This window comes from Canariomyces notabilis (genome assembly GCF_033297395.1).
Source record: "Canariomyces notabilis strain CBS 508.74 unplaced genomic scaffold N656scaffold_18, whole genome shotgun sequence".
NCBI classification, from domain to species: domain Eukaryota; kingdom Fungi; phylum Ascomycota; class Sordariomycetes; order Sordariales; family Chaetomiaceae; genus Canariomyces; species Canariomyces notabilis.
The window spans coordinates 244,583-262,322 of record NW_027041840.1 but is presented as its reverse complement, the minus strand read 5'-3'; the positions used below and the strand labels follow the sequence as shown (position 1 = coordinate 262,322).

Sequence of the window (17,740 nt, the reverse complement as noted above, 5' to 3'; positions counted from 1 at the left end):
AACGGTATACAGGTTCTGCCTGCCAAGTACCCAGCTAGGCTCTTGATCCATACAGCGCTGAGCAACTGGGAGCAGGCGCTATTTATTTTGCATTTTGACCAACATTCAGCATGGCGTTGGGGGCTTTGATTTCTTTTTCTTCCTTGCTCTCCTTCACCGAGAGAGCGATGAGCTGAACAACTCTGGCACCTTTATTATATTTCGCGTTGGAACTGGGGCATCACGTCGTTGCTCCTATTCCAATCCTGAGCGGCATGACGGGGAATAACTGGCTTTTTGTTACGCACTGGTGGGAATGGGGGGAACGAAAATGAGGCAAGGAATTCTGATCCAGGGACCAGCGGCTGCCACGAATGACGGCGCAATGTTGCGCATGAGGTGGTGTATGTTTGCATGGGATCGATGGACGATGGCTTGGCCTGCCCAGGTTCTACGGCGCTGATGATTGCACTGCAGAGTTATTGTTGTTTATGCCGAGCTGGCTGAGCGGGTCCCTAGACGGACGAATAAATACAGTCAACAAATGGCAGCGAGTAGTGAACGTGTTGGCATAAGCCAAAGGTAGGTAGGAGTACAGTACAGTGACTGCCTCCTCGGTTCGCCGGTGTCTCTCTGTCTCCATGGAGGATCGGCGGTTCGGCATTCCGTCTGTCAAAATAAGAGGAATAGGAAGAGATGTGGTATTGCTCATGGCATAGTCCGCCTCCCCCTGACTCCGACACTGCTTCCTTTCCCCCACGCACCTCTCAACATGGAACTTTCCAACGACACCATTCCCTGTCAGTGTCGGGTCGTTATGCGTGACGAATACACATTACATTAGGTATAATACATGGTACTCAATGCTCTAATAGTAGTCCTGCCCCTCTAACGCTACATGCCAGTGGCAGGGATATGGTTTCTCTAGGCGAGCTGGCCTAGGACCAGCTTAGGGGGTTGTAAGTTACCTGAGTGACCTCTGCTTTATAGGAACGGAAGGCGCCATATAGTAGTATCCCAAGCCTTTATTTCCCATCTCCATCGTGCACTCCATCCTTGACCGCATCCACCATCACTATTCCACGCCAAGATGATGAACGAGACGGCCCCTTCACAAGCCCTCCATAATCGCTCTCCTAGAAGCGTCCTCCCAGACCCATAGCGCGATCCTGTCGCCGACATCGCCCACCAGGCGCTCGTAGTGCGGCGCGTTGGGCATGAACAGCCCGCAGTGCGCGCCCACCTCGTCAACGCCCTCCATGTAAACCTCGATCCAGGTCGGGTCGCGGCCCTTTGGGATCGTGCAGAACTTGCGAAGACGGCCCTTCTTTGACTTTGATTCTCTCTCTTCTGTCTCCTGCTCTGGCTGGGGATATTGCGGCTCGCTTTGTTCCTCTGACGGGGACTTGTGTAGTTTCCTCGGCTCGGCCTTCTCTTGCCTGGCGGCGTCCTTGAGAGCCTTGCGGTGCTGTTTGTCGAGAGCCTTTTGTCGTGTTTTGATGGCCTTCTCTCGGACTTTGACAGCTTGAGTATAGGCTTTCTGGTCGTTTTTAAACTTCTTTTCAGCTTGTTTCCGCAACTCCTTGTCCGGGTAGGCGTCCAGGTCGGGAGGCTCGGGCGGGGTCGGTGGATCCGGGATGGTTGGAAGTCGGAGGTCTTGGTCTGTAGGAGTGCTGCCTGGAAGGGGTTCCTCAGACGATGTTGCTGTGGGTATGCTCTCTTTTGAGGGCTGTTCGATCAAGGGTGCCTCAACGGCCTCCGGCAGAGGTTCAAGCACTTGGAGACTGTGACGCGGCGATCCATCACTGTGGTCCTCGATCGATATTCTTGGGGTCGATAGACGCGAGTCAATATCGAGAGATCGCCTGACTGACTCTCTTTGTGCATCTGTACGGTCCAAGAATGCGTTTGGGGAGCTTGGCCTCGGCTTTCTCACTGCTCCAGTCGAGACTGTATAGTAATTGGCAAACCGGACCCGTACGAGTCGCGGTCCGATGCCCGCCTGATAGATTTCGTCAACGTCCTCCAGCCGCCTAAGACGCTCGTACCTAGCCCTCAGTGCCGGATAGTCCGCCAGGCATCCTCCGAATTCCAGGTGGGACAACAAATGGTGCGCAGTAGCGTAGAACAGGTTCTCGTCTCTGTGCTTGCGTACAAAGTGCGCGATATTCTTGATCCAGCCGCGGTCTTGAAACGTGATATCATTGAAGAATGAGGGGTTGTAATAGGGGTCGGGTGCTGAGGAGGACATTGTCGAGATAGAGGGAGATAGGTTGAGCGATGGAGAGTGAGCACTTGGCGGAGGAGGGAACTCGGCAGGGGTAGAAGGAGTGAGCAAAGGCGATTGCGTCTGCCCGGGTACGGCGGCTTCGATTTGGCCATTCTCTGCGGCTGGCGGGCTGACGGCTGGCCGGAAGAGACTGGCGATGCCCGAAACCACGATGCCTGGATGGAGACCAAGCAACGGAGCATCGAGTGAAATCGTGCCCAAGATGCGGTGCCGGAAGGGAGACGAGGCCGCGTTTGGGTTTTGGCTAGGCTTGAAGCCACCATGTTAGCTTGTTCTGCGTATGTCTGTCACCTTCAGGAGCTCAACAGTTCGTCGGCTATTCCTGGGGTTTTCAATGCCGGGAGACGAGACGAACATACCAGCAAAACAACCTCTGCAGCCAGAAGGCCACCCATCGAGTGGCCTACAAGTATAACATCAGTGGTGGGGTTTTCATGGGGGGCCAACCAAGCACTAAAGTTGTCACGAGCTACATCGATGGACTTGTATGTCTTGTACCGGGGGTAGATTTTGGTATGGACGACGTGCGTCTCGGCGAGAGTCTCCTTGAGGAAACTGTGCACATGGGCGGGAAAGGAGCGGAACGACGAATCGTTTCCCATGAAGCCATGGATGTAGACGACGAGGAGTCTACGCTTCTGTCCTGCCACCGTGTCTTCCATTGACGGCACAAGAGAATGTGTGGACGACGACCGAGGGTCGTTGAAACCTCGCAGGGGATGGGAAGGGACGCCGAGGCCGCTGCTCAACGGAGCCAGATAAGTATCTGTGGTCGGCGACATCATGTTCGCAGCACCGGACACCTGGAGGTTCGAGTCGCCAGGCGATGGACTCATTGCAGTCATTGGACTGACTGTCCGCTGCATAACGTTCAGGGCCCAATCGATGGCTGAGGATCTCGTGCGACGGGTGACACAGATTCTTCTTGGAAATTATGATCCCATGTTTGCTCTTGCTCTTGGAATAGACTGAATCTAGAGCTACCTTACATTAGGAAGGTTTGGATCTCTATTTGCTGGTTGTCAAACGGATCTCGTAAGTGGGGTTTGAATGCCGGTGACAGCGTTTGGTGGAAGTGGTTTCCCTTTACAGATCCAGATGTGAGGGGCTCGTACCTCCGTACAGTACACAGTAATACGGTGTGATTACGTCACACATGGTTCTCCACTTCCCGCTGGCCGATCTCGTCAGGGCTCAGGCACAGGGACCCAAATGAACTGTCGGAAACGGAGCACAAGCACAGACGGAGTTTTGTTCTGTTTCATGCTATACGAAGTTGTCCGAGTCTGCTGTAACGTACGGATACTATACCTTCGTACTTCGTACAAAATTCATACTTGCTGAAGCAAGTTGAAGAGTCACTGGCAGGCTCCATCAATGTGGGCCAGGCGTTCTTCGTAATTGCGTCCGGGTAGCACCCGTTGTAGTTAGGTAAAATCATGAAGGTATGTACGGCCGTACCGATCCACGGGTGAAGTGTGAATTGCCCGCTTCGAACCGACAAACGACAAGATACATTGGCATGGACTGTGCCATGGGCGTTGAACACCTTGTGCCGTGGAACGACGTTAGCGTTGCTCAAGGGCACGATTCGTATTTTCATTTGGGGAAGAAGACCGGCAAGTTGCAACTGCCAATGTGAGCATCCCGTACCGGTACTTCGTAATTACTGTACCAGTAATCCGTCATGACCTTGCCTGGCCAATGAGGGCCGTAAATGTCCGCATTCCTGCATCGGGGGAGGAAACACGATTGGCCAATGATCTTCTAGCTGCTGGAAGACAAGCCGACACCTGCCAACGAAGCGAGATTGCAGCGCTGGCTCGCGCCCTCTGATGGTTTGATGCCCACCAGTTTTGCGGGGCTTCCTCTTGCTGGAGCAATTTTATTAACGTTGAGTTAGGTGGTTGAAAAATCGATACTGTATCTGGCAGACGTCGTATTATGGCCTAGGTATATCCGCGCGACGCCGCCCCTTTCGCGCTGCCTTTCTCTCTTCCTCTGTTCTGCCAGGCATGCTGGTGCGAGTTTGATCTCCTCCCGCACAGCTGACCCGACATGTGGAGTGGGTGAGTTGACGGAACGCGATTTTCGGTCGACTCGACGAGACGGGCAGTTTGAGACGGTCACGGTTTTCCCTTTTCGAATTCGATACTGTGGATAAGGTCGGATGAGATGGTAGGATGATTCCGACCATGACGAGCCAGCCAGTCCAAACCCAGCAGCACAGCCAGCTTCGAGTTTACGAGCCGCAGCCGTCAAGATCAGCGACAGGACTGTAGTGCAGGATACGGGGCCATTTGCAGATTCGTCGCCGCCACCCACACTCGCTTTCTTTTTTGGCACCTCATTGCCCACATTCGTTCACACAGCCACGCAAATCGTCATGACTAACCAAGTCGAAGCCGGCGGGCCTTCACTCTTTCAGGCCCGCAAAACCCACCACAACCACAACCACAATCATAACCACCAGCATCAGCACCAGCATCAGCATTTTCACCGTCGTTTACACTCGCACCTCGAGGCTCCTCAACCGCCAGCGGCCGACAGCGCCACATCTCACATTCGTTTACCAAGCGACCAGCTGCATGAGCTGCATGAGCGCCAAGAAGTCGTCGTCGTTCAAACCGTGTCCGTGGTGCACTTCGTCGATGATTCGGGCGCAGTCACTAGCGTTTCGACCATTCGATCCGATTCTCTCGCGCCGTCGCCGTTAGAGGTCCTGCCAGGTGTCACCACGGGTCTTACTGCCCTGGGTGACGTATTGCCCAGCGTGTCGCTCTCTGGCCTGATCCCGGTTCCCAGCGATGGCGCGCCATCGACCACGACCTCCGCACAGACGGAGCTGTCATCCACTTTATTGTCTGCGTCCTCGGAGACGCTGACGTCCTCTCCTTTGAGCAGTTCATCTGCTTTTCCCACCTTGACCACTGGGATTTTCAACTCGTCCTCCGGTGCGTCTTTCGCCGATAACGTGGTTGTGGAAGTTTTTTCTAACAGATCTCAGCTGCATTCGTACCGTCACTCTTTAGCAACAGTACAGCAGCCAGGCTCTTTTCAAACACTACAAGGACGTCGTTCACTATCTTCGCTTCTACCTCGACAGAGAGCTCAACCGCTCAATTGACCACTGCGACCGCTTCCAGCGATAGCTTTACGATAGAGGGCGGATCCGGAGTCGGAGAGGGAGCCGGAGCTGGAGCCGAGGAAAGCGCAAATGCCGGTGCTGGATCTGCAACTGCCTCTTCCGCTGGCGCGGACCCGACATACGCACCTGGTCCCGGACTCACCCCCGAAGCACGAAACGCCGTCGTCGGGGGCGTAGTAGGCAGTGTTGCTGGAATTGCGCTCGTTGTCATGGCGTTAATGTTCATCTTGAAATGGAGGAAACAGCGCAGCAGGGGTATCAGGCTTCTAGGCGACGAGGGCAGCGCCGCGCGCGGCAAAGGTCTCGGGTACGGAACATCGCCTCCGGGCGGAGGAGGAGTCATGGCGGAGCGGTCAACGCCGTTCGCAGTTGCAGCCGCTCTTGCCAAGCTGACCGGGAGTCAACGATCGATCGCAGCCGCCCCCGCGGAACCGGCCACGCAAGAAAAGGGCTTTTACCGAGTATCCGGACGGAAACTGACCTCCGTCCTGCAATCCGGCGGAGACGGCTATAGCGACCCCCACGACAGCATAGGCAGCGGCACGTCGTATTACAGAGACTCTCAGGCCTTTTTCGATAGCCCGGACGTAGCCCCGTTACAGCTCGGGTCGCCGATGCGGCCCCGAAGCGGTATTCCCGTCTTTCGGGACGGGCCCCAACGAACTCCGGTGCACGAGCAAGTTCCGGTGCCTCCCGGCCATCCCCCTCCGGCTCTCCCCGCAACACTGCCGGTACCCGATGCGCTCGGCCGCAGCTTTGGGTCGCGAGACGGGTCGCGCGTCTCCAGGTTTACAGAAGACACATGATGCGTCCGTTGCGCGCCCACACTCATTTATTGCTACATGTACATGTCATATTATTCTATTCGATAATGTCTGGATAAACGGCGTCTGGATCGAGGAAGCTCGCTATGGCGAGCAGACGCCCTTGCTCGATTTTGGCACCCGGCACCTCTCTGTTGGATACACACATGGCCATCTCTGTCGGCTGGAGGACACGATAGATGTGAAAGGATTGGGCTGGCAGCTTTGGGTATCTTGGTCATCTTGGGTGTGCCGACCGCGGACATGGTGTCAGATTTTGCCGGTAGAGGATGAGATATTGAGGTATGATTCACTGTACATACTTGCCGTTGAGCAGTATTAACGCGAGGCATATTCGGTGGCATGCATCTCTCATCTGACTGCTGGGATATTTCTCGGCCTCACGAGTACCTTTGAAAGCGTCGTTTCAAGGCTAGGATCTAAGTGTGACAATGTTGCCAAGGCACTTTCATTGAACGTCGCTCGGCAACCGAGTTGGTTTCCGACTCGCGAGCTTGCCTTGGATGCCAGATACCCCTTTGTATGTACTGTACAGCCAAGAGTCCTTCGCCGCTGAACCTAGGCCTTTATATATTACGTCTCGTAGCATACGCATTAAAGGTGTTACCAAGGCTTGAGCATACCATCCATCTCGAACCGCACCAGTGATAGAGGGAGGGCATTCTCCTTTCGGATGTTTTCATCTACCCACCTGAAGTCACGAGAGCCTAGATCTACCATCCTCTCCATCCAAGGAGCACAATCTAGTTACGTACTTGTACCGATTGCTTCTGGTCCCTCAGCATCAAAACAAAGGCTGGATCAGGCACCTGACTAGAGATGGTGAAACGGATGCAATGGACAAAAAACATTGTGATCAAAAGTCAAAAATCTGAGCCGGACCCGATTTGAACGGATAACCTGTGATCTGGAGTCACACGCGCTACACTCGAGATGGTCAAAGGGATGCAATGGACAAAAGCATTGTGATCAAAAGTCAAAAAACTTGAGCCCAACCCGATTTGAACGGATAACCTTGTGATCTGGAGTCACACGCGCTACCGTTGCGCCATGGGCCCCACTTTTCTTCTTTGACTTGTTCGTTGGGTTACCCAGCAAGAGCGACTGCCTATATTTGATTGAACGGGGTAGGTCTTCTGCGAGTATTGTGTTCTTCAAAAACTGGGGAAGCGTTGCCCTCGGAACCTTGTAGGCTTCATTTAGGTCCCTTCGTAGAGATGTATACCTCTATGTGTCTCTTCTGATGGGGTTTCAAGAACAGTGTATTGATGTTGCTGACGACCTGACGTCGATAGAAAGCAGCAGCTAAATCAGCCTCGGACTTACAGACACCAAAGACAGATTTGCTGTGGAGAGGGATAACGTCGGGTTGGGTTGACTACGCTCGAGAACGCCCCCGAGCTACCTACGCCACGGATATCCATACTCCTTGCTTGATTACAGATCACTTTCTATGGAGTAGTGAATGATGCATTTGGAATTCGTCCCGCCAGTCAAAAACGATGGTGTCAAAGCGGTGGGCCGTGGTTCTGCACCCGTCAACCTGCCCTGTTTCATGACCGTCTCACAAACAGGAGGACCAGACGCTCTATCTTGACTGATCCGTTTCCTATGCGCACCTGATTTTGCCTCTTCCAGGCGCACCGTCCGGTAATTCTGCTGCCAACCTTGGCGTAACATAGGGAAAGGCACAGTCGAAATACACAGCCGTCCAGCTCTGGCACCCCGCCTCCTACACTGGGCTACGCAACGCAGTTCACCCAATCGCGCACTGCAGGGGGTCGCTGGCGGCTCGAGATCGCGGCATGTGCGGTGGTGATCTTTTATGAAAACGGGCTCTCGGTGCGGTGGATAGCCATGGTACGGCCAGCAGACCGGTAGAAGCTTCATAGAAGACTGTGGGACTCGTTTGCATAAAGTTCTTCTGCTAGTCGCTTCACATGACGGTGCTCAGAGAAGCAAAATTCGGGAGGCAAGTCCTCAAGTCGGTAAGGCTGCAGAACCACAGACGAGCTGCTGACATGACGGGAGGTCCCGTCATCTCGGTCATCTCGGATCCCTGAGACAGCGGATCGTGAAAATGGCAGGAACCACTTACACAGTGGTGTTCTGGATAACGTTCATGTCTCTGATGATGCAAGATGCTGCAGGCTTAGTGCAGTACCCCCTGTCGCGATTCCAGCCCACCTCCAAACGCCGGACCTTAGGGTCTCCCATACCGGGGACTCTCATTTGCTGCTGGTTTCCATTGCTCGGGCGCTAGAACGGGCCACAGCCACGAAGACGCGCAATGAACATCTAGGTACTTATGGCTGGGTTGTATTTTTGGGGTAGCAGTTTATGAGGTAGGTTGTTGCGCAGGACTTCAGCGCTCCTCAGGTCGAAAGGACGGGAATACCTACTGAGGTCCAATTCATGACAAGCCATCGGCGCACCGCCGAGCGGCGGCGCTGGTTAACCTGCAGTAGGGCGAACATCCCGAGCCCGTATGCCGTCGTCCCATACAGTTGCTCAGGAGTATTGGTGTACCTTAACTGTATTACCAAGCAGCATCAGACAGAACTTGAAGACACCCCCGGATTTGAGGTTGAACCCCGTCTGTGCGTTCGTATTGTACAGCACAGTACCTGGTCTGCGCTAGAAGTACAATACGGTAACGAGTTCGCAACTGCAGTGGAATTTACGCCGCTTGGTGCTTTTGTTCTGGAGCTTTGGAGCCTTATGGGTCGATATCCGTAACACACTACAGAGTATAAGGTAGGAGGGGTCAATCCCAACTTGCAGAACTTCAGATGAGTCCTATAGTAGATCTGGACCACTGTAATTACCGTACATACCTACCTTACCTCCCCTCTCCTTACCCGGTAGCCCTGCCCCGCCATCCCCTTGAACCCCTTCTCATAACGTGTGTGCACGGTGCTGGTTGCCTCCGAGTCTCCCGATCACCTCATCCCCGTCGCTGCCTGCATCCTCTCCCGACTCGGTGTCTTCCCTTTTCTCACACAGCGAGATAGGTCACTTAGATCCTGGAGCTAGACGCATTCTGCTAGCCACGCGTTTTTTAGTCTGACAGCACCGTTCCCGAGCGGTCCGCCACCTTTTCAGCCTTATTCTACTGTGCGATCTCGGCTTCAACTCAACCATCCGCCTGCATACGCCGGCGACGTTACCTCAACGTCCTCTTAGTAGGAGCACCGCCCCGATTTAATTAGTTCCGCCGGCAACTGTGCAGAGAGCCGCAACGGCCACAGGGAGGCTTGCAGAGACGACCCCTATCATAGCTATCATAGCGCCCTTCGCTGCATTGATGGTCCAGCTGCTCAGCCCCAATCCCCGCCGACAATAACAAGCCCGAAGCTTCCGTATCTTTCCTGCGAGTCTGGCCGATCACCGCTTCCACTGGTACCACGCCGAGGCTGCTAGGCGAATCCATTTTCGCAATGGATCACATCCATGGGGGCTTCCAGATGCCCATCGCGGCGCCGCCGCTGATGAACCAGCCGCCACAGATCTTTGGTGGCTATCCTGAACATGGAATTCCCATGACGCAACTGGCGCACGACCTGATCCCGCCCCAAATGTTTGTGGACAACACATTGCTTGAAGATTCACCCGAGGCAAAGAGGAGGAGGATCGCGAGGGTGAGTGGAAACGGGTTTGGCGGTTGATAAGTTACCGCGGCGTTGCTGACCAGCTGCTATCCGCGAGCAGGCTTGCGACATGTGCAGAAAGAAGAAGATTAAGTGCGATGGCAAATTGCCAGCTTGCACGCACTGCATTAACTATAAGACGGACTGTGTCTTTACGCAAGTAGAAAAGAAGAGGAACCCCCCTAAAGGGTGAGTTACCCCGGAGACGACGCTATTTCATTGCCCCATGTAGATGGTCTTACAAACCGCCTGCAGAGCCAAGTACATTGAGGGTCTCGAAAACCGCCTGGGCCGCATGGAGCACCTGTTGAAGTTGTCAGGTATGCCCAGCCCGCCCCATATCGACCCGGCAGGTGCCACGGTACCACAACCGCTTGGTCTGCTAACATCCGTCCTCAGGCTTGCTCGGTGAAGACGATAATGGTGCTACTGATCTAGGGACCTTGGAAAGAAAACTGGCGGAGAAACACCAGCAATCGAGGCAAGCTTCACAGGCTGCTTCGGACCCTGCGTCGCCTTCCCAAGTTGCGTCCGGTCACGATGCGAGCACTGTAACTCCTGGAAGCCCGCAGCCAACGCCTGAGCCAATTAGGGATGGTGAAAAGGGGAGGTCTCTCACGCCCGAGAAAGAGGAAGAGCAAGAGGAGGTTGCCGAGCTGTCCGAAATGATGTGCTCCCTCGTTACCAATAATGAAGGCGAGACGCGATATATTGGTAGGTTGGTTTCGTGAGTGAGGAACGAATGTCCATGCTGACCGTTCAAGGCTCATCGTCCGGCTTCTCCATCTTTTCGCCCAAGGGGATACAATGGGTCAATGAGAAGATGGGAGACAATTCGTTTTCGCAGATGATATCAGACGTTTCGATCGATGACCACAAGTGGACAGCCTGGAAGCCCGATGTGTTCGGCGACCTCTTCCGTCGTAGGGTTTTCAGGGATTTGCCCCCCAAACCTGAGGCGTTGTCGTTACTCAAGGACTACTTTGAGAACTTCAACTGCATTTTCCCCCTCTTCCACCAGCCCACTTTCATGCACCTGGTGGAGAGGCAGTACTCAAATGATCCCTATACAGGATCTGGATGGTGGGCAAGCTTGAACGTAGCCTTGGCCATCGCGCATCGGCTCAGGATCATGAGCAACCTGGTCCCGCAAGAGGAAGATGCCAAGGCTTGGGCTTACATGAAGAATGCCCTGGCAGTATTTCCCGAACTGACCATGCGGAATACTGACCTGCTCAGCGTCCAAGCACTCATAGGAATGTCTCTTTACCTCCAGGGCACTCCAAACCCACAGCCATCGTCCCTGCTCATTGCCACGGCAATTCGTTTGTCACACAGCATCGGCCTCCACAAGCGCGGGACAGGATTCAATCTGAACCCCATCGAGATCGAACAACGCAAGAGGGTGTTTTGGATTGGTTATATGCTGGACAAGGACCTGTGCCTCAGGTCGGGAAGACCACCAGCGCAGGATGACGACGACATGAATGTGGAGCTTCCCGACGCCGACCCTGCGGACGGTATTGGCAACATTCCTCTAGCGGATGGAAAGGGCAAGATGAATTTGTTCAGGGTCATGTGCGAGCTGGCTATTGTCGAAAGCAAAGTGTACAGGAAGCTATACTCCACAAAGGCAACCAAGCAATCCGATGGCGAGCTGCTAAACACTATCGGCGAGCTAGACAAGGAGCTCGAAGATTGGAAGGATCGAATTCCGATCGATTTCCGCCCTGAGCACGAGATTAAGGCCTCTCACACTCCCCTCATCCTCCACATTGTCATGTTGCATTTCAACTACTACAACTGTCTCTCGACAATCCATCGCATGTCGATACATCATGGGTACTGGACTAGCCGGCTCTCCAACTTTGCCATCCAAGGGCTCAATGCCAGGCCATTGAATCCCCGGATCTTCTCTTCGGCAGCACTGTGCACATCTGCCGCGAGGGCGTCGATTTCACTGCTAAAATACATACCGGAAGGCGATAACTCTTGCGTCTGGTAGGTCTATGAGTTCCCCACATGCACAGCTGCCAATATCCTCTAACCATGCACAGGATGGTGTTGTATTTCCCAGTATCGGCCCTTGTGACATTGTTCGGAAACATCTTGCAAAATCCCCTTGACCCGAGAGCACGCTCAGATACGAAGCTTATGAACGTCGTGGTCAATTTCCTGTCGACCCTCGGAGCCGAAGCCGAAACGGGCGGCGTCCATCGCATGCTCGGCGTCTGCTCCGAGTTTGAACGGATCGCCAGGGTTGTGATTGAGAAAGCGGAGAAGGATCACGCATCCCGGAGGAAGCGCAAGAACGCGGACCAATCGTCTAGTAAAAACACAACTACTACTTCCAAACCGGCAAACGCATCCTTCAACCCCAACGCAACCGCACCGACATCACGACCTGCCACGGCCAATTCCGCAACGCCGCAGCCAAGTCATGGCACGAGCACGAATAATAACAGGCACCTCTCCCCTCAAGCCGCCGATCACCGCTCACCGTCACACAACGGCTACAGCCACGGCCACACCCCCATGGCTGGCCCCGGGTCAGGTACCATGAGCCAGAGCCCGTCGCCCGGCATGGCGCCCACCGGATGGCACAACGAATTTTCCCCGCCTGCGAGCGCGGACACGGGGGCGGGCTCGGATTATGGCTCGTATGCCGAAATGGCCGGGTTTGGCCCCATCGGGGCTATGAATGCTGCGGCCGGCATCGGCATGACAAGTCCCCCCGTAGGCGGGGGCGGCGAGGTGCATCTCCAGCAGCAGCGGCAGCAACAGCAGCCCGTGTTCTTCCAGCAACCAATGCTCCCGCCGGACCTGTTCAGCCTGCCCATGACGCTTGACTGGGACTGGGCCGAGATGAGTGGCGGAGCGTATCCGAGCGTGGAGAATGGGAATTTTGGAGGGTAGGGCTTACTGTGCCTAGACAGGGTGGGTGATTGATAGGATGTGGTGATGGTAGGGAGTACGGATGTATGAATCCTGCATTGGGCGGCTTGGTTTGGTTCAGATAGACTGTTTTCATTCCACTCCGTTCTATTTTATGGCAGCGGGCTTGGATATGCACCTTTTTACTCGCCTATCTCCGCTTCTTACTTGGCTTCGGTTCTTTTGGGCGTCGATGACTGCGTTACTATTCCCAGATGTTTTTTATAAGTTAGCCGCCCACTGCTTTTTCCTGCCTGTCTTGTCTCGCATCTGGTCATCTTCATGTTTTGGAGGAGGACTAGCTACTCGCACGCACTTACCCTTTGGCTTTTCCTTGTGCTCCTTCGTCTCTCAGGGGCCACCATCAATTCGCATTGTAAGGAAGCACTGAAGGAGGGACGGAGCTACCAGGTAGTTACGAATTTACGGATATCGTACGGAGTACATCGTATGAATGTAAGGTTACTAAGGTACGTATTTTCGTAATGCATGAGCAGCACGTGACTTTGCGCCAAACTAGGCCATTCGGGGATTAGCTTACTGGCCCCAGTGACTTCGGCTGGAACGCATCATCGAGTGATTTCTCAGTCGCATGCACTTTCCGACTTGGCCACCCTCGGAATTCTGCACCATAGGCACGCAAACACCGACGACGCATTTTCCTCCCCTTTTGGCGTCACAGCCATTGCGAGGGTGCGAGGCAGAGGGGCGACGAGCCCTGAAAAGAAGAAAGAACGAGCGGCAATTCCGCTCTTGCCGCAGTTCCCGACCTCACACCGTCAACTTGCCCGCCGATACCATCTCCGCCATCTCCGCCGTCAGCCGCGATTATGTTTCGCTCCTCGGCGCGCCAGCTAGCCCGCTGTGCGAGGTCTCCGCTAAGACCTCTACCGAGCCCCGCATTCCGAGCTGCCCGCTTCCCCCGAAACGCGCCCGCTGCAGCACTCCTCAGGCCCAGATTCAGCTCAACAAACCCCCAAAGGCCCGACTCGAGGGACGAGAATCAGCCTTCGGGGACACACCATGGTTCCCGCCCAGAGGCGCCACAGGAACTCCTTCCTCCCGGCTTTGTCCGCCTGAACAAGGAGGAGCTCGAGCTGGTTCGGGACATGATAAGGCGATTTCCTCATAACAACACAAGTGAGGACCTAGAGAAGCTTCAGGCGCTCCATAAGTTTGTCGAGCGCGTTGGTGTCCCAATAGAGCTTCGAGATATTCTCCAGTCAGCAGCGAAGGATGGCCGGATCGGCATGATGAATGCGTTGAAGGTTCCCAAAATTCTTTTCAAAGTAGCCAACGAATTCGCCAATTTCGCTGTCAGATCGCAGGCGGATTCAAAACTCGATTTCACTTCCAACAAACCAAGCGAAGGCGGACAAGTCGGCTCCGCTTCGGGTAACCGGGAAGGGTCCGGGCAACAGCCCCAGCAGCAGCAGCAGGAGGAGAAGGGACGGCCGCAGGAACAACCGCGACAGGAACATCAGCCAAGTGAACAGCAGTCAAGTGAACAGCAGCCGCAGGAGCAACGACAACAACAACAACAACAGGATCAACAGCTGGGGCAGTCGGGGCAGACGCACCAACAACAACAGCAAAAATCACACCAGCACCAGCGGCAGCACCAGCAAGAGCACCAGCAAGAGCAACAGCAACAGCAACAGCAACAGTCGCAACAAAAGAGACAGAAGGGTCAGAAAGATGCTCCGCCGCCTCCTCAGGGCATGGACGCTTCCGACGTGATATCGTGGGTTGTAGCGGCTGCTGTCCTGTACCCCTTTTATACAATGATCTTCCCCGGCGAGACAGTCCGTGAGATTACGTGGCAAGAATTGCGGACCAACTTTCTCGATAAAGGCCTAGTCGAGAAGCTCGTCGTCGTGAAGAATCGGGTGAAGGTGGAGCTGAATCGCGAAGCTGTCCGGGCCGTGTATCCCGACTCGCAAGCGGCCAACCCCAACTTTACCTATTCCTTCACCATCGGCTCTGTAGACGCCTTTGAAAGGAGGCTGGACGAGGCCCAGAACGAGCTTGGGATCCCGTCGACGGAGAGGATACCCGTCAGTTACGCCAGCGAGGGCCTGGCTACGAACCTTCTAATGGCGTTTGGGCCGACGCTGCTGTTTGTTGGGCTGCTCGCCTTGCTGTCCCGCAGGGCCAGCAGCATGGGCGGCGCCTCAGGCGGCATGTTTGGCTTCGGCAAAAGCAAGGCCAGAATGTTCAACCACGACACGGCCGTCAAGGTTAAGTTTTCTGACGTGGCGGGTATGGATGAGGCCAAGGTTGAAATTATGGAGTTTGTCAGCTTCTTGAAGACGCCCGAACGGTTCCAGAGGTTGGGCGCCAAGATCCCCCGTGGTGCTATCCTGTCTGGTCCTCCTGGTACCGGCAAGACTCTGCTCGCCAAGGCGACGGCTGGCGAGTCACAGGTGCCCTTCTTCAGCGTCAGCGGCTCCGAGTTTGTCGAGATGTTTGTTGGTGTTGGCGCCTCCCGCGTCCGAGATTTGTTCGCCACTGCACGAAAGAACGCCCCCTGCATCATCTTCATCGACGAAATCGACGCTATTGGGAAGTCGCGTGCTGAAAATAGCGGGTTCCGGGGCGGCGGCAACGACGAGCGAGAAGCCACGCTCAACCAGATTCTGACGGAAATGGACGGCTTCAACACATCGGAGCAGGTGGTGGTGCTTGCCGGCACAAACAGGCCCGACATTTTGGACAAGGCTCTGATGCGCCCTGGCCGGTTCGATAGGCATATCCACATCGACAGGCCCACCATGAAGGGTCGTCAAGACATCTTCAAGGTGCACCTGGCCAAGATCCTCACAAAGGAGGACATGGAATACCTCACAGGACGCCTTGCAGCTTTGACGCCCGGTTTCGCTGGTGCCGATATTGCGAATGCCGTCAACGAAGCCGCTCTCATCGGTAAGTCTGCTTTCCCCTTCCAGTTTACTGCAGTGCAGTACAAACAAACAGGGATACTGACCAAGTACACATAGCTGCAAGAGCAAATGCCGCCAGTGTCGAGATGATCCACTTTGAGCAGGCCATCGAGCGCGTCATTGGCGGTCTCGAGCGCAAGTCATTGGTTCTTAGTCCAGAGGAGAAGCGGACTGTGGCCTACCATGAGGCCGGCCACGCTATCTGCGGCTGGTTCTTCCGGTGGGCGGATCCGCTGCTCAAGGTTTCCATCATTCCCCGTGGCCAGGGCGCTCTCGGATATGCCCAGTATCTGCCGTCGGGCGACGCGTACCTGATGACGACCAACCAGCTCATGGACCGCATGGCCATGACGCTGGGTGGCCGCGTCTCTGAGGAGCTGCATTTCCCGACTGTGACAACTGGTGCGAGCGACGATTTCAAGAAGGTGACACGCATGGCCACGACCATGGTGACGCAGTGGGGCATGTCGGAGAAGTTGGGGCCGCTGCATTTCGACAATGAGCCGAACCAGCTGCACAAGCCATTTGCCGAGTCGACGGCGCAGACGATTGATGCCGAGGTTCGGCGCGTCGTCGACCAGGCGTACAAGCAATGCAAAGATCTCCTCACGGCCAAGAAAAAGGAGATTGGTATTGTCGCCGAGGAGCTGCTGCGCAAGGAAGTGCTCACGCGCGACGATCTGGTACGCCTGCTGGGGCCCCGCCAGTGGCCAGAGAAGGAAGAGTTTTCCAAGTTCTTTGATGGACGCGATGGGAAGAGCGCCCCTCCGCCGTTCCCGACGGAAAACACTGACTCGCCCAATGATGTCCAGCCGGCCCTCTTTGAAAAGCACACCGGTGCCGGGAGGTGAGACGGATAAAGGGGGACATTATGCCGGCGACGGTTGGGAGGAAAGAAAAAGCTTACCGGTTGTATCCTGGGCGTCTTGGACCCCATGAAAAGATAAGAGAAAGATTCTGGGATTCCCCATTTTGACTCACCTCACATATCTGTATAAATATGGCGCAACAGTGGAAAGGGATGCCCCAGAAAGAGGCAACCTGTTATGTACATTTGGTTTTACTCGATGGGCTTTGTTTCTTCGTGTGGGAACGAGCGTGAAGCCGTCGGGCGCGAGCTTGCATACAAATAGACTCAAAAGCATCCCTGCAGAAGCCTGGAGCATTAGCTCTTCCCTTCACCTGAGATGAACGGATTTGCTTTCGTGTTGGGATGGAGCAGATGTTGGTCGGGGAGGAGGGATAAATGTTGTACGATACTACTATTACTGGCCTTGGGGCCTACCTTACTCCTTTTGTTTGTTTATGTAAAGCTGTATATACCTACCTCATGGCTACCAAATTTGTGGCATACCAGGCCTACATTGGCCCGCTCAACTGTTGTCTCTTCAGTTTTCGGGCTGCCCGCAATGAAGTAGGTATCGCTCAGTGACCGAGAGAAGGATACCGTTATATCTTGACAAGTCCTTCTTCTTCTAAGTCCTGAAAAAGGAAGGAGCATGGGATATCCAAGAGCCATGCCGCCTACTCTGATGGGTCTTGTCAGCGAACAAAGGATTACCTACCTTAGTCTACGATGGTATTTACACTAGATAAGCGGTCTGCAGCCCAAGTATGCAGAGTAGTCGTCTTCGGGTACACGGCATCGAAGACGAGGGAAATCGGGACGAGAAATGGTTCAGTAACGCCCTGTGGGTCTCGCAGCCCTTGCGCCCCGTTCTTTTCGTCCGAATCGCCCCGCTGCCGAGACTCAACCTCAACAAGATGGATTGGCGAGTGTCAGGTCATAGAGGTAAAGAAGAGTCGGCTGTAGATTTCTCCAATTGGATTATATTTTTTTTTTCATCTAAATCCCAAACGGTTCTGAATCGTACCGAGTAATCGCGTTGGTTTATCCCCCCGGAAGACCGGATTACAATTGAGAGCTTAGACCGAGAATTGAGCGGCGAACCAGAGGGGAATTGGAAGAGAGA

General features: G+C 54.6%; 4 protein-coding genes and 1 non-coding gene across 5 annotated transcripts; 3 read left to right on the top strand and 2 right to left on the bottom strand.

Moving 5' to 3' along the window:
• Positions 1 to 1,090: 1,090 nt before the first annotated feature.
• Positions 1,091 to 2,931, bottom strand: N656DRAFT_790919 (uncharacterized protein; the record flags this gene model as incomplete). The annotated part of the gene is made up of 2 exons (XM_064816924.1): positions 1,091 to 2,518; positions 2,629 to 2,931. 2 exons carry the CDS (start codon positions 2,929 to 2,931, stop codon positions 1,091 to 1,093), a joined length of 1,731 nt encoding a protein of 576 aa, XP_064668245.1.
• Positions 2,932 to 4,655: 1,724 nt separating this feature from the next.
• On the top strand, positions 4,656 to 6,223 carry N656DRAFT_799801 (uncharacterized protein; the record flags this gene model as incomplete). Its single annotated transcript, XM_064817922.1, has 2 exons — positions 4,656 to 5,223; positions 5,277 to 6,223. The coding sequence occupies 2 exons, from the start codon at positions 4,656 to 4,658 to the stop codon at positions 6,221 to 6,223; spliced, it is 1,515 nt and encodes a 504-aa protein (XP_064668244.1).
• Positions 6,224 to 7,227: 1,004 nt separating this feature from the next.
• On the bottom strand, positions 7,228 to 7,299 carry N656DRAFT_t104. Its single transcript has one exon. It is a non-coding gene; the product is annotated as a tRNA-Trp (tRNA).
• A 2,382-nt stretch (positions 7,300 to 9,681) lies between these two features.
• On the top strand, positions 9,682 to 12,807 carry N656DRAFT_790917 (uncharacterized protein; the record flags this gene model as incomplete). Its single annotated transcript, XM_064816923.1, has 6 exons — positions 9,682 to 9,882; positions 9,953 to 10,080; positions 10,147 to 10,211; positions 10,291 to 10,605; positions 10,656 to 11,892; positions 11,949 to 12,807. 6 exons carry the CDS (start codon positions 9,682 to 9,684, stop codon positions 12,805 to 12,807), a joined length of 2,805 nt encoding a protein of 934 aa, XP_064668243.1.
• Positions 12,808 to 13,422: 615 nt separating this feature from the next.
• Positions 13,423 to 17,116, top strand: N656DRAFT_735301 (ATP-dependent metallopeptidase Hfl). The gene is made up of 2 exons (XM_064812712.1): positions 13,423 to 15,750; positions 15,825 to 17,116. The coding sequence occupies exons 1-2, from the start codon at positions 13,656 to 13,658 to the stop codon at positions 16,616 to 16,618; spliced, it is 2,889 nt and encodes a 962-aa protein (XP_064668242.1). The 5' UTR covers positions 13,423 to 13,655; the 3' UTR covers positions 16,619 to 17,116.
• Positions 17,117 to 17,740: the final 624 nt, after the last annotated feature.